This window comes from Nematolebias whitei, chromosome 23 (assembly GCF_014905685.2).
Source record: "Nematolebias whitei isolate Nwh7 chromosome 23, NemWhi1, whole genome shotgun sequence".
Classification (NCBI taxonomy): domain Eukaryota; kingdom Metazoa; phylum Chordata; class Actinopteri; order Cyprinodontiformes; family Rivulidae; genus Nematolebias; species Nematolebias whitei.
The window spans coordinates 11,262,320-11,277,648 of NC_056520.1; the positions used below are offsets into that span (position 1 = coordinate 11,262,320).

The following is a 15,329-nucleotide window of genomic DNA, read 5'->3' on the forward strand; positions in this document are numbered from 1 at the left end:
TATATATGCATAAACAAATATAAAGTTCTTGTTGTAGGTTTTGGTTCTTTGTTAAAAACAAAAATTAAAGAGTATACAGTTTTTCTAAAACTACAGCCACTAAAAAACGCAGCATATGTGATAGAAGCACAACAGCAGTGTTTGTTTTGCCATTTTTACACAAACCTGGTAATAAGGCATGTCTGTACATTAAAAAAACAAGAATAATTATTAATCCATGTTTATTTTCAAATCAACACTTTAACGTTCACTTGTATCTAAGGAAGGCTGGGGAGGTAAAAAAGATTAAGGGGTGGAATTAGGATAAGTTACAGCTCATGAGGTACTCCATCAGAGCATCTCTGACACCTCGGCCCTGCTCTCCATCTTGCGGGACAGCGACCAGGACGGGCTGTGCGGCTGGTTCTGCTCCAAGTTCACGGAGGTCATCCATTTTGGTTGTGTGTTGTTTTCCAGCTCTTCTTCTAATGCATGTTAATGGTGCTTAGAAAAGAGCTTAATGTAGCACTACCGCCACCAGCTGGTAAGGTGCATTGATATTAATAATCCGCCCACTAGAGGTGAACAATCCGCCCACTAAACGGGAACTATAGGCAAAGTGGAGACACAAAAATAGAGGTCCCACTAGAACCGGACACAACAGGCTACAACAAGAACCAGACCTGTGGATACCAGGCTAAAATGATCTGTATCACCTGTAGCTCAGTCAGGGAGTGCAGCAACGTCTCCACCGTCATTAAAACCTGTCGCGGGTCCATTTTGGGTGCTCGGGGTTTGTTTACATTCTTCACGGAAGTAGAACGGAAGTAGAACTTCTTTTTCTGTGGTTTTTTAAGGAGAGTTTACCACTTTGCACATGTCAGTACTTCTGTTCAGAACAAAGCCTGCCCATGTACTGTAAACGATACATTTGGGTTATTTAATCTGAAAACGTTTCAATCCGGTCAAAGAATTATGTGCATGTAAACATAGCTAGTGTAACTCCTACACACTTGAATATATTGCACCAAAAGCATGAAGGTTTACATACATTCCCTTTTCAATACCAGTCCAGGGAAACCCTCATGCCAAACAATACAAACATTGACTATGTAAATCTCTCAGCAACAGGGGACTTCAGCGTACCGCTCGTTTAAATACCTTTGAGACTAATTTATCTCCATAGTGGTGCCTCCATAGTCGGTCCTCCATAGTGGTGCCTCCATAGCGGTGCCTCCATAGTGGTGCCTCCATAGCGGTGCCTCCATAGCGGTGCCTCCATTGAGGGCGGCTGTGGCTGAGTGGTTAGAGCAATCGTCCTCCAATGCAAGAGTTGGGGGTTAAATTCCACTAGCAGTCACATTCTGAAGTGTCCCTGGGCAAGACACTGAACCCCTCATTGCCTTTGATGTGTGTCCCATCGGTGTAGAATGTGATTAAGCTCTGATTAGTTTCTTTAGAATGATTTGTTCAATTAGCTTTGTAGAGATCTAGTAGAGTGCTGTATGAATGGGTAAATGAGGACACAGATTGTAGTGTAAAGTGCTTTGAGTATCGATATGATAGAAAGGCGCTATATAAGTACAGTCCATAGAGGTGGGAAAAAATAATGCGTGCAGTCCAAAATATAGGTTTTTGAGAATAGGTTGTGATTTTCAAACAATGGCCGCACAACTGCTGTTTGTTGGTCACTTGGTTGCAAATACTCAGAATACAGTGAGACAGCAACTGAAAATGCATCTCTTCTTCCATATTTGAGTTGAAGACTAGCCACTAACAGTTGCAGCTCAGCGACATACTAGAAGTAGGACGTAGAATCGACTTAGACCGTAACTTTAAAACAAAGCAAAAACTGGATGTCAGAGCTGAAGTGTGGTTTCTGAAACTGCTAATCGCACTTTTCTCTCCGACCAAGCTACAACTCTGATCTTAGGAGTTGGTGTATTATTCGGTGGAAGAAAACGTAACTCAACCTTCATTTTTTTTGCATAAATGTTCTAACTTTCACATACTGCATCAACACATATAAAAACAGGTAGAACTACACAGTCCACACGTGAAGGGTTGCCAAATGAATCCAAAAATTGGACATATTTTAAGACATTCAGGTTTATGGCGCATATCTTAGTGTATATCTTAGATCCTTATGCACGGTTTCTTTTTATACTTTATATTTTTGCTATTTTTGTGTGTAACTGGGACCCTGTGTACATAATTTTGTTCCACCTCATGTACCACATGTGACAAAACGACAATAAAATTGTCTTGAACTTTATTGGCCTTGTTTCTATTGGGTTTTTATCCTCACCAGTCTAAATGGCAGCACGAACTGAGTCGTTGAGGCTGATGCTTTCACTTCTTTCTCCTGACAGGAAGAGATAGCTCGCCTGTCGTCCCTGCAGCCCCAAGTAGACCTCCTTGAGACACGGCTGAACGAGCTGAAAGAGGAAAAAGAAGGGGACGAGGACCCTTCAGCCTTCCCGGATGCCGACATCACTGCCTTCAAAGAACACTATAACAAGGTCCTGGAGGACCTGCGGGCAAGAGAGAGGCAGCTACAACTGGGTGAGAATCATTTGGCCACTTTGACGCCCAAGTCAAAACACAAACATTGGGACCTCCATTTCCCGCTCATTATTTTTTCTCAAATCTTTTTTTTATTTTTTTATTATCAGTATTTAGAATAAGGATTTTTGTGGTTATATAAAGTCAAGGCTTTACTGGTTGAATCTCACATTTCAGATCTCTTCAGTTTAATGAAAGCATTTTCATTTTTACCTTCCCATGTTAAAATGACATCTCATTAGATATTTAATATCCATAATATACTTGCAAATATTTCTAATTGCGTTGTTACTAGATGATAATATAATTGTTGTCTGAAAATGCCTTTTAATTGGTTATATTGTGGCTCCCTGTCAAATTCAGACTAGACTTCAGAATCTTACTTCTAACCTACAAAGCCCTCAACAACCTAGCTCCATCTTATATTACAGATCTTATTGTTCCATATTTTCCTAACAGAGCACTTTGCTGTCAGTCTGCAGGTTTACTTGTGGTTCCTAGAGTTTCCAAGAGCAGAATGGGAGGAAGAGCTTTCAGTTATCAGGCTCCTCTCTTGTGGAACCAACTTCCAGTTTCTGTCCATGAGGCTGACACATTGTCCAGTTTTAAGACTGGGCTAAAGACTTTCCTTTTTATATATAAATCCTATAGTTAGGGTTGGCTTGCTATGTTGCTATAGGCTTAGACTACTGGAGGAGAAATTGAACTAATTGCTTAAAATGAATTGTTACAATTCAATAGTTTTTATTTGATACTATTTCTATCTCAACGTGATTCTCGACCTGCCATTGTGTATCTGTTCCTCCTTCCTGTTCCTCTCAAACCCAGCCAGTCAAAGCAGATGGCCACTTGTCCTGAGCCTGGTTCTGCTAAAGGTTTCTTCCTCATGAGGGAGTTTTTCCTTTCCACTGTCGCCTTCATGTTTGCTCAAGATGAAAGTTCTGTGATGGAGTTAGACTCAAAGCAGTCTGCTCCTTAAATTAATGATATTAACTTACTTTTAATATATGGATGTTTCTGTTCAGTGCCCTGAGACGACTTCTGTTGTGATGTGGCGCTATATAAATGAACAGAAATGAACTGTAAATACAAATTCAAATTCAAAAATACTTTATTGATCCCAAAGGGAAATTATTTGTTATTGTAACTCATTATCCTCGTTTCATTAAGAGACATTATAGATACTGATGGCTGTAGACAGGAAGGATCTCGTGTTAAGGTCCATCCCACAGTGGATCCTAAGAAACTGGCTGCAGATGCCGTCCGATCCGTCCACCCAGACTCGGCTGGCTTCTCAGTTCCCCAGGGCTGTAGGACCGCCCGAATGCTGGGCAGAACTCCTCCCAGAGCGATGGCCACTCCTCCCAGCAGTCTGCTGAGCTCCTCGTTGCTGCGGACAGCCAACTGTAGGTGCCGAGGGACGATCCTGTTCTTCGACTGTCATGAGCCGTGTTTCCTGCTAGTTCCAGGATCTCAGTGGTCAGGCACTCGAGCACAGCTGGCAGGTAGATGAGACTGCATCCACAGAACATCCTTTCAACTCATTTGAGATTTGGGGCTGTAGTTGAGATATTATTTGAGCTTTTGAGTTGTTAATCAGCTGCTGTTGGTTGTAGAAAACTGCCTTGTTGCCATGGTTACGCATCATAACAAATGCCCAAAACTAAAAAAGTTTCAGTAAAAATCCTTCCAGCTGCACAGCATCTGATACCAGAGGAAACAATCATCCAAAAAATGTGATTTACATCCAGATAATACTAGACATTCCTAATGACGAGGGCCCTCAAGGTATTCAATGAAGGCTATGAATAGAAAGGAGTAAATCAATCAATAAAAAGTAATAATCCTTTTAATGGTTTAGACTTTCTTGTGTATTAAATAATGGTGCAACACAAGCTTGTTTTATGTTTTATGTCCAAGCAATGCACATTAGAATCATTTACTGTTGAGAAGAAAAATGAGCCAAACAGAAAGTTTTTTTACAACGTTTGGGCTGATATTTATCGTAGACGGGGTTTTCAGGATGTGCCGGAGTGCTCTGACTTTTCAAAGAAATAAAGCACAAGCCCTGACAGATGATTTGATCAGCAGTCAGATTCAGAGCTGAAGCCAGTGGGTGTTCGCTTTGAACTTGTAAGGTATTTCAGCTGACGGGAAGCTGTAGGAAGCATAGCTATTGATCCTTCCCCTTCAGCTACGCTGAAAACTGCAACACGTTATGATATGGACACATTATTATTATTACTTCATGGATGCACATCTACTGATAACTTTCTGAGAGTTTCGTCAAGATCTGTTCAGTGGTTACACAGACTGACACAGGTATTTACAGTATCCCCCCCACCATAAATAAACATAAGCAATGGCAAAATATACATTCTTGCGTATTTCTTGCAAATTAGTGCTTTTCTTATTCATCAGTACCGTCAGGAGCTTCAACAGTGATTCAGTGGCACTGTCAGAAAAAACAGCGTGGCAGCCTATAATTGCTTTTCACACTTTGAACTCACGAACGCCGGAGAATCAGAACATTAGCCAAGGTTGTATTCTCACAGACTGTACTCGACAATGGCCAGATGCATAACTGAAACTGTGCATGTGTACTAATTTTCCTATGCTATCTTTAGCCACCAATGAAAGCCAATACTTTCCCCATTTTCTAGATAGTGTCAATGGTTTTTGTTCATAGATTTGGATCACCTCCTTGAATATGTCCCTCAATTCTCACTTCTGTCTCTAGTTCTGGAAAGCCTGCCCCCAGCTCGATATAAGGAGACCATATCAGCACTGTTAGCGTGGATACAACAGTGCGAAGCCAAACTGTCCATCCCATCGACATCTGTTACGGAGTATCCTATTATGGAGGAGAGGCTGAATGAAATTCAGGTACACACACAATAAAATTTAGTTTTTCTATCCCAATGGTTATAATTGACACAAAGGAATCATCTTTTGAACTTGAATCATTTCCTAAACTTCAAGAGGTTTGCGCAGGCTAGTGTTCTGTTCGATATAGGTACCCACACTGCTCTAAAATTGTATTTTTATTGAAAGTGCATATGAATGTAATGAATGCCATAAAAAACTCTAGCTTGTGTATTTTCCACACATTCTGTTGCACTGCCACTTTAAAGTCAGACCCTCTACAACTCTTAGTCTCTATACATCTATCACCACCTCCTTCTGTAGATTAATGACCATCACAATATCTGATTGGTAATGTCGGTAATGAACCTAATAAATATTACCAGGTATGTATCAGGGTTGTGTGGTTTTAGAAATGATGTTGCGATGAGTCTATGAATAGCAAGACTTTGTGATGTCTAGTAAAAAAAAAGTTTTTATTTATTTATTAACAATAAAAACACACGCAATGGTTGTTTTTCTGGAAAAATATAAAAGAAAAGTCTTTCTAGGATAGTCCAGCATAAATATTTCAGTTTCCATTTTTGCCTTTTGTATGACGAGATTATTGGTGTTGATTGACGTTTTGCCAAAAAGTGTAGTGAAATGAGCAAGAAACAGAAGAATAAGGCCAAATCAGAATGTTTGGTTACCAAAAGGAACCCAGTAGGTTAAAAATAAAAGGCGAGTCTTGCTCCCTGGTACTCGGTTCTCTCTGACTGACAGAAATTAAACGCCTGCCTGGCTACTTGAGCGGGGATCCTAACAGCATTACCATACTCACTTGGGCATGCCTCCCTTCCTGTGCTATGCACCTCAGGCCACAGAAAAACCAGTACTGACAAGAGAAATAGCCTTGTTTATGAAAATGGTTGTAATAAGATAGGAAATTCAATGGGTTTAGTTGTAAGGGGTGAATAAATGATTTGAAATTGTTTGTCTTATCACCTCCCAAAGATGCTCAGTCACATTAAGTTCAGGGGAATCACATGCAAGAGAAACACTTAAAATGCTTTGTGTTCCTCAAACCATTCGAGAACCTTTTTGTTAGTAAGCTATTTATGGAATGCTGCATTCATTTATGTATTTACAGTATGTATTTGTATTATTGGAACACTTTTGATAGATCCTGAACACTACATGAATGCAATATGAATACAACTCATTTGCAACATACTTCTCTGTAAATGAAGTACATTTTTTGTGGGACATCCTAACGGATCTGCAGTATTTCAACATACAGTGATCCCTCAACTATCGCAGGGGTTACGTTCCAGAGGCCCCCGCAATAAGTGAAAATCCGCAAAGTAGTGGCGTTATATTTATTTTATTACTTATGTATATATTAGGGCTTTGTAAACCCTTCCCACACTCTTAAAAACATTTTCTACTCTCTCATTAACCTCTCCCTGTAATGAATTTAGCGGAGGACTCCAAAATGCAACCAGACACAGAGTGCGTCCAATCAGCTTTATTTTGAAAAGACTGGTAGGAGTCGGCACATATCTGTGGAAATGCACTGGAAAAGTTTTGCAAGGCAAAACAGGAAAATCCAGGACACATAAAATTGGTCAGGATGAGGGGATCAGTCAGGAGCATGAGATAATCTCTAGACATTTACTTGCACAAGGTTTTCAATAGCCTAGCGCCGGATAGAGAACAGGGGAGCGTTTAAATGCTACGACCATCAGGTGAGAAGAATTATGCTGATCACAGCAGAGCCGGTGGACGTGGTGAACAGACTGGCAGGAATCATGACATTTTATCCATCTATCCATCCATCCATTATTTTTACCGCTTAACCTAAAACAAGCATGACATTCCCAATCTCATACACACTTCACATGCTCTTAAACGTTTTGGTGATGGCTATGAAGATGATGATGATATGAATGTACAGTACAGCACAGCATGTACAGTACACACATTATTAAAAAAAAACTGGTTTAAAAAACCTGCGATACAGTGAATCCGCAAGAAGTGAACTACGATATAGCGAGGGACAACTGTATCTGCATTTTTTAATCTTAAGACTGTATCTTCAAGGATTCAAGGATTCAAGGTTCTTTATTTGTCATTTGCACCCCATGTGGCACATGTGGTGTAACGAAATTGTGTATACAGGATCCCAGTTACTGGTCTATGTCTATGTGGGCAACTAGTTTGAGACACAAAAATGTAAGGAAATATACACATTTTAAGTTTGAGTCACACTGAAATTGTACATAGGACAAGTTGCTAGCGGTACGTATTGCATATTGGTATCATATTTATTGCAACATTTACATGGTATTCCTGTGTAAGTTTTTTTTTTTTTTTGTAGTAATTTAGGGAAGTATGATTCTGCCAATCTAGGCTGGTGCAGGACATGTATGAGGACAGCAGGACAGTGGTGAGATGTGCTGTAGGAATGACATAACTTCAAGGTGGAGGTGGGATTGCATCAAGATCGGCTCTGAGCCCCTTCTTGTTTGGTCTAGTGATGAACCGACTAACAGATGAGGTCAGGCAGGAATTCCCGTGGACTATGAAGTTTGCAGATGACATTGAGATCTGTGGTGAGAACAGGAAACAGGTGGAAGAGAACCTGGAGAGGTGGAGGTACAGTATGCACATGAAAGAAGAGGAAATAAAGTCATCCGTAGTAAGACAGAGTACATGTGTGTGAATGAGAGGGAGGCTGGTGGAACAGTGAGACTACAAGGAGCAGAGGTCACAAAGGTGCAAGACTTCAAGGACTTTGGGTCCACTGTCCAGGAAAATTGGGAGTGTGGTATAGAGATCAAGAAGAGAGTCCAGGTAGGATGGAGTGGATGGAGAAAAGTTTCAGGAGTGATTTGCGACAAAAAGTTATCAACAAAGGTAAAAGGAAAAGTTTACAAGACAGTTGTGAGACCAGCTACGTTGTATGGTCTGGACACAGTAGCATTGACAAAAAGACAGGAGAAAGAACTGGAAGTAGTGGAAATGAAGATGTTGAGGTTCTCCTTAGGAATGAGATCATCAGATACATATAGATAGATGGAGATAGATAGATGATATAGATGGAGATGGGTAGAGATACATATGGATAGATGAATATATGGATGGATGGATGGATGGATGGATGGATGGATGGATAGACGGGCAGACGGAGGTGGGTTGGTATGTAGATTGGTAGGTGTGTGTGTGCCTTGGATGACCTGATTTTAGAATGTTTAAAAAATACCAAGTTAGACACTTCGTTCCTTGTTATACAGTTATATACAGTTATACAACTCGGTGTCATAATGCGTCATAACGCCTTTTGAGTATTGTGAGAAGGGATGGCAACGTTATAAAGCAATAAAAATGTTTACTTTCTTAACATGGGCTTTAAGTGCAGAAAAAGGGGGGAAAAAAAAGATCAAATGATCAAGTTTTTTGTAATTAAATAAAAATTGTAAATGCCAGAATGACTGCAAATAGAGGTATTGTTCCTACTTTTTTCCTACCATGAGGGTATATAAATATATTTTGTTTGCCTGGACACTGTGTGTCTTTTATGAATACCATACGGGGGACTTGTTTAATTTCTTGTTGCTTTAGAATGTAGAGTCATGACGTTCAATGCTGGATAACTGTGTACTTGTATAACAGTATGTGATATAAATAATGAATATGTATGTTATGTGGCTTTGCTGTGACCCTATCGGAAAAAAATCATATTTATTTGTATGCTCTTGACAGCACTGTTGCTCAAATTCCTAAAATTACTATCATGGGATTAGTTGTATAATTCTGCCAAACTGTATAACGCTGTAATCAATTTTTATGACAAGTAGTAAAGTTTTATTGCCGCTAATGGTCCCGAACAGCAGAGAAAACAATCTTGTATTGGAGTGTTTTCTGTTGTACTTTCAAGTAGCAGGGAGAGGATGTTGAAGGGGAGAGAAAATAAATGACATGCCCCATTAACCAGAAGCAAACCTGACTCAAATCAACCCTACAAGAAAGCTGCATGCATCTGATTAAGCAAGATACTGCCTGTAAAATAATTTATTTGTATAAATGCATCATTAAGAATGCTATATTAAATTTTAAAAGGTTTAATTTTTAGCTTGCAAGCCGTAGAATAAAACAAGCTTAAATGAGCTGCATCATCTCAAGACAATTACTTTAGAGATGAAAGTTTTACTTCGAGTTTTATGATTTAAGCATCTGGTTTATTCTTCTTTGCACTGTCTCGATGCGTCACCTTTTGATGATGCTAACTAGAACTAAAAATACTTTTTTGCCTACATTGTGGTTTATCTCTTGTTTTGCTATATGAATAAGATCAAATTAGATGAAATGAGACTTTATTTATCCCACAATGGGGAAATCCAGATGTCCAGCAGCAACAAGCAAAGTACAAAAAAACAGATGTTAAATATTCACAAGCTATTCCTAGAGAATGTATGTACATGTATGGCCCCCGGGGCCCTAAGCAGCTGCTTAGTTTGCTTATGCCTTGGGCCAGCCCTGCTTGAGGTGGAAGAAATTGTGTACTCAAGGTCCCAGTTACACCCAAAAATAGCAAAAATATCAAGTATAAAAAGTAACGGTATATAAGGATCTAATGCTAAACAATATTACGGTGTATTAAACAGAGAACCACTTTACAATAATGCTTCCCTTATAGATGACTAATAGTTAATAGATGTTATTAATTCCTTTATAAGCACTTTTTAAATTATTAATAACTGCTTATTATGCATTAAGGACTACAGTGACAAAACTGACCAGTTTGTTGCCAAATCTGTTCACTTATATATTTCATCTAGAGATGTTATATTAAACATTTCAGAATAAGTTACTACCTTGTCAGCACAATAAGCATTTGTAAACCTATTTCTTTAGTATATAATATTGTACTTTATCACTGCATTATAAGTATCTAGAACTAATATTATATCCTAAAAAAAATAGGTTTACAAATGCTTTTGTGCTTACAAGGTAGTAACTTATTCAGGAATGTTTCATATAACAGCTTTAGATGAAATATATAAGTGAACAGATTTGGATCACTATTTGGCAAAAAAAAAAAACTGGTCAGTTTTGTCTCTCTGTTGCCCTTAATTAATGCATAATAAACAGTTATTAATGATTTATAAAGTGTTTGTAGAGGAATTAATAATGTGTATATAAAGTATTTATTAGCCATCTATAAGGGAAGCCTTATTGTAGTGTTACCTTAAACAGCAGCCCGAACATGAGTCTGTAGTGAGCAGATGGGTATGACTACAGCATCTTAAAGGCAAGAAATCAGCAGCATGGATAATCAGCAGCACAGATAAAGTGACATATCACCAATTAAAGTGGCATTACAGGGATTTTTTTTTACAGTGGTTTTCCTCGTTAGATATTCATGAGTCTAACAGCTTCAGGGTAGAAGCTGTTCCTCAGTCTAGTGGTTCTACACTTAATGCTCCAAAACCTCCTGCCAAATAAATACATTTGGACAATGACCAAGATTACAGGTAGCTGAAATGATTTTCCTCCTTTGGGAGGCTGCGTAGGGATAGAAGAAGTTAACTGTGGTGGTTCAGGCGTTACAGAAATGCCTCCTGGCCACCTTCTTTGGGCAGTTTAATATGGATGCAGACACTGGAACAGGCCCACAACACACTGGAGGGACTATATATCCTTTTTGGTCTGAAAACGTCTCGATGCACTAGGTGAAGCTAGAAATTGTCACTGGGGAGAGGGTAATACCAATAATCGCTGACTAAACATGCATAAATTAGTTGCCATGCACTTTTTTCCCACTGCGAAATATGACTGATGGCTACTCTTGCTCAGTTTGTAATTGATAAAATGCCTATGGTGTTGAATCTTCTTCACAAGGATCCACTGCCAGTATATTCAAAGATACCAATAAGATAGTCTGATGTTTAAGTGTTAAGTCAGAGACACAAATCACACCAAGGTTCTTGGGACATAGGTTCCAATAAGACACTAAAAAGCCAATGGCAGTATTGTAACCAGTAAGGAGGTACAATCAATTCAGCTATTATTTTCAAATTCACAAAATTTATCACAATCCATGTTTGCAATTTTTTGGGAGATGGTAATGATCCATATCTGAGACAGTTTGGCAGCTCCTTAATGGATATTTGACTGTTTATTGGAACAAGCTAATAGATCAATGATTGTCAAAAGAACGGTGTAAAAGGATGTAATGCTTTCTGAAAATGGACCCTAAAGGACAAAATATACAGAGAACAGAATGGGTCTTATGATGGAGCCTTGAGGGACCCCACAATTAAGAGATTACACAGGGGAGAAAAAAAACAACCTAAGTATCAGGATCAGCATCTCCAAATCTGTGGCCATTGTTCTCAGCCAGAAAAGGGTGGGCTGCCCTTTTCAGGTTGGGAGTCAGGTGCTACCTTGAGCAGAGGAGTTTAAGTATCTCTGGGTTATTTTCGTGACTGAGGTAAGAATTGGATGTAAAATCTAAGCACATATAGGCCCAACTTTCACAGCGCTGGCTTGTTGTGGGAGCTGAGCTGCAAGGTGAAACACAGTTTACTAGTTGGTCTACGTTCCTACAATCACTTATGGTCATGAACTCGGGTAGCAACCAAAAGAAAGAGATCGCAGATACAGGTAGTTAAAATGAGTTTTACCCTTTGCGTAGCTGGACTCTCCCTTAGAGATAGAATGAGAAGTTCAGATATCTAAGAAATTCATAATAGAGCCACTCCTCCACATAAAGGTGCCAGTTGAGGTGGGTCTAGCATCTAGGTAAGCATGCTCCCTAAGGAGGTTTTCTGGGCATGTCCAACTTGGAGGAGACTATTGGGAAGACCCAGGATACACTGGAGAGACAATGTCTCTCAGCTGGCCCAGAAGAGCTGGAAGAGGTGGCTGTGGAAAGAGATGTCTGATCCTCCCTGCTCAAGCTGCTGCCCCCATGACCTCTGGAACAAGCTCCAGATAATAGATGACTGGATGGATGGGGTTAATAAAGAACAACAAAGCTTACACATTTATTGAACTGCAGCTCTAAATTATTGATTCTTTTCCCATACATTTGCTACACTATGTTGCAAAACCTCAAATACTGTCAAATACTGTTTGTAATAAACCCCTTCCTGAACCTTCACTTATATCATCTGATCACAGATAATTTTAATCGGTGTTTGGGTTTTGTTTTTCTAAAAATAAACCCAAAACAAAACGCCTACCCGAAGCACCGCTCATTTATTATACGTATAATGGGAGCTATAAGCAACTAAAGGGGAAACAGCTGAGCAGAATTAATAATGGCTTATCAGCATGCAAGATGAATGTCTAAATATTATCTGCAACTCTAATTAATCTAAGGCTTCAGTTAAAGGCTTACCCTGCCACCATCAAGACCCTTATCATATTTCAAGGGAACTGAACACAAACACACCACTGTGACCTTGGCTTAATTTGACATCAAAATCAGTATTTAATTAAAAGTGTGGTCCTTTGAAACTATAGGAATAATTTACATATTCACTTTTTTGTAGTGATACTGGAACAACGCTGTTTTTCCCAGTGCTGCCTGTGTGTTTGAAGGTAGACACTGATAGACTGATTCGCACTAGGGGGATTCAGCTCATCCACTTCTTAATTGCAGGGTTGTAAACATACAGTCACGAAGCCACAGCTGAAGAGCTATCTTTACTGGGTTTTTACTGACTCCTATTCATTTTGTGCAGCCTACGCCACCCCTAACCAATATCAGTTTATACCAACCATCATGGGACAAATAAAGGTCACCGTCTATTTCTAGGGTTTAACGTATCGGAACGTAACTAAAATTGTCTTTACCAGGTTTTAAAGGTATTCAAACTCAAGTGAACACAAATCCACAATATATTCCACCGTTTTATTATTTATTAATGAAATGGTAAAGCAATATTAAAAAGCTCTGGATGGAACAACTAAGTCTAGCCTTGCTGCTACCAAAAGACTTAGGAGGTTCAGTATATTCCAGGTGCTGCTGATCAAATGTATTCATAGCTGTGTCTATTTAAGTACTTATTGCGTAGATGCCATATTAAAATCACAACTTTTTTTATGAAAAGGAAAGCTTGCTATTTTATATCCCTGAAGGTACAGTCCATTTAATGCTTTGAAAAACATTTGGATTATACAAGATAGCTTTTCTGGCACGTTTTCATACCACTTGGGATTTCATTTAAGCCAAACTGAAAGGATACTATTTGGTGGGGGGTTATGTCCCTGACTGTTCTTAACCATTAGCAGAATCTTCTCATCTCTGCTGGTTAGCTGGTAATTAGAGCAGTGATATATTGTCAAGTAGAAAAAGCAAACGGCAATGTAAATTCACTAAACAAGCATACTGTATCATGCTAATTAGGAGTGTTTAGATGTAGATGGTATTGTTAAAGGCGGGCAAAATGTTTAAAGGGCTATGTACAGTATAGAGGAGTCTCTTGGGATCAGTTAATAACAGATAAGCTCAACTGTGCAAACAAGCTTGTTATAACTAAGACTCACCAATAAGGTCAAGACCTATGTTTTTTTTTAAGAACGGTTTGAGTTATTATTTATGCTTTCATTACATCCGGTCAAGATTATTGTAAGTCATTGGTCCCAATCTACAAACTTTAAAATACTGCAGTATGTATGCACCTTTACATCGTTATCCTCCAGCCAGAATTCTGAGGTCCAGTAATCAACTTTGTTCGAATGTTTCCAGATTCAAATTCACAACCAGCGCCGACGAACACAGCCTACCTCCGCAAGTTACTTTATAATTTATGTTGGAAAGCCATTTACGTCACTGTCAGTTTTTTTTTTCTTTCTTTTCTTTTATTTATTTATTTTTCTCATCAGGGCGTGTGGATTTTATTGTGCAAGTTAGTTTTATTTATTATTACTTTTGTCTTATGAGCTACTTTGGTTGCATTTGAGTTCACTTGCATTGCTTTCCAATTATTCACTGGTTTAATATTGTACAGGTTGCGCATCAGTCCCCGAAAGTTATTTTTTTAATGGGGTATAAAACAAAGACGCCCAGATACTTAAACTCCTCCACCTAAGGCAAAGACTTCCCACCCATTTCGGTTAAGAACCATGGTAACTTATAGAAGCTGACTCTGACAAAGACAATAGAAACAAAAATAAACCCAAACTAGACTGTTAAACATTACAGTTGCCCAAAAGAATAGATTGAATTTTGCCAACTGTCACTGAAACTGAGCTCAGACTTCTTATTGTTTGTTTGTTGTCGACATGACTGCCTGCAAAGAAAGTGTCTACAAACTAAAGTGCATCACTTGATTATGCTCGCTGTGTCTCAATTCATCTCTGTCGCCCTCTCAGGCTCTCCAAGTGGCTCTGGCTGAACACCAGGGAGAGGTGGACTACCTGACGTCAGTTGCGGAGCAGGTCTTCCAGAAAGCTCCACCAGACATTAGCCAAAAGTAAGATGTATTATTTAATATATCTCATTGTGTTAAAAAAAAAAAAAAAAAGTTGAACAAAATGTGGATTTGCAGCAAATTCCAGCATGGATCACTGTGCAGCATGGCTGTTTAAGGTCAATATGGCAAAAAAAAAAAAAGAAAGAAAGAAGTGCAACTAAAGCGTAAACACAACAACTGGGAGAATGCAAGAAAGTGAAAGGACTGTTTGAAATCTATTTAAAAGCATCAAAATGTCCTGCTCTCAGTAGGAATAATGTATACCCTTTATTTTTAGTGGCTGTGTTTTGCTGAAAAGGTCAAATTTGTATGTCTTGAGTTGTGTCAAATTTCTGTTTTTTATATTCAAGGAAACAAGAATTTAAAGCTCTGACTTGATTGTAAAATTGATTACCCAAAGATGAGCTCTATATTGTACCGAAATGCTGTATATCATCTATGGATAAACAA

The 15,329-nt window shown here is 38.8% G+C and overlaps 1 protein-coding gene across 1 annotated transcript in view; it reads left to right on the forward strand.

Annotated features, from left to right (window-relative positions):
- dmd (dystrophin) overlaps positions 1-15,329 on the forward strand; it is a 274,434-nt gene that overhangs the window by 100,405 nt on the left and 158,700 nt on the right. Inside the window, exons 22-24 of the mRNA XM_037696602.1 lie at positions 2,352-2,544; positions 5,285-5,430; positions 14,779-14,879. Of these exons, the coding sequence (XP_037552530.1) occupies positions 2,352-2,544; positions 5,285-5,430; positions 14,779-14,879 (440 nt within the window). The remainder of the gene's footprint in view (positions 1-2,351; positions 2,545-5,284; positions 5,431-14,778; positions 14,880-15,329) is intronic.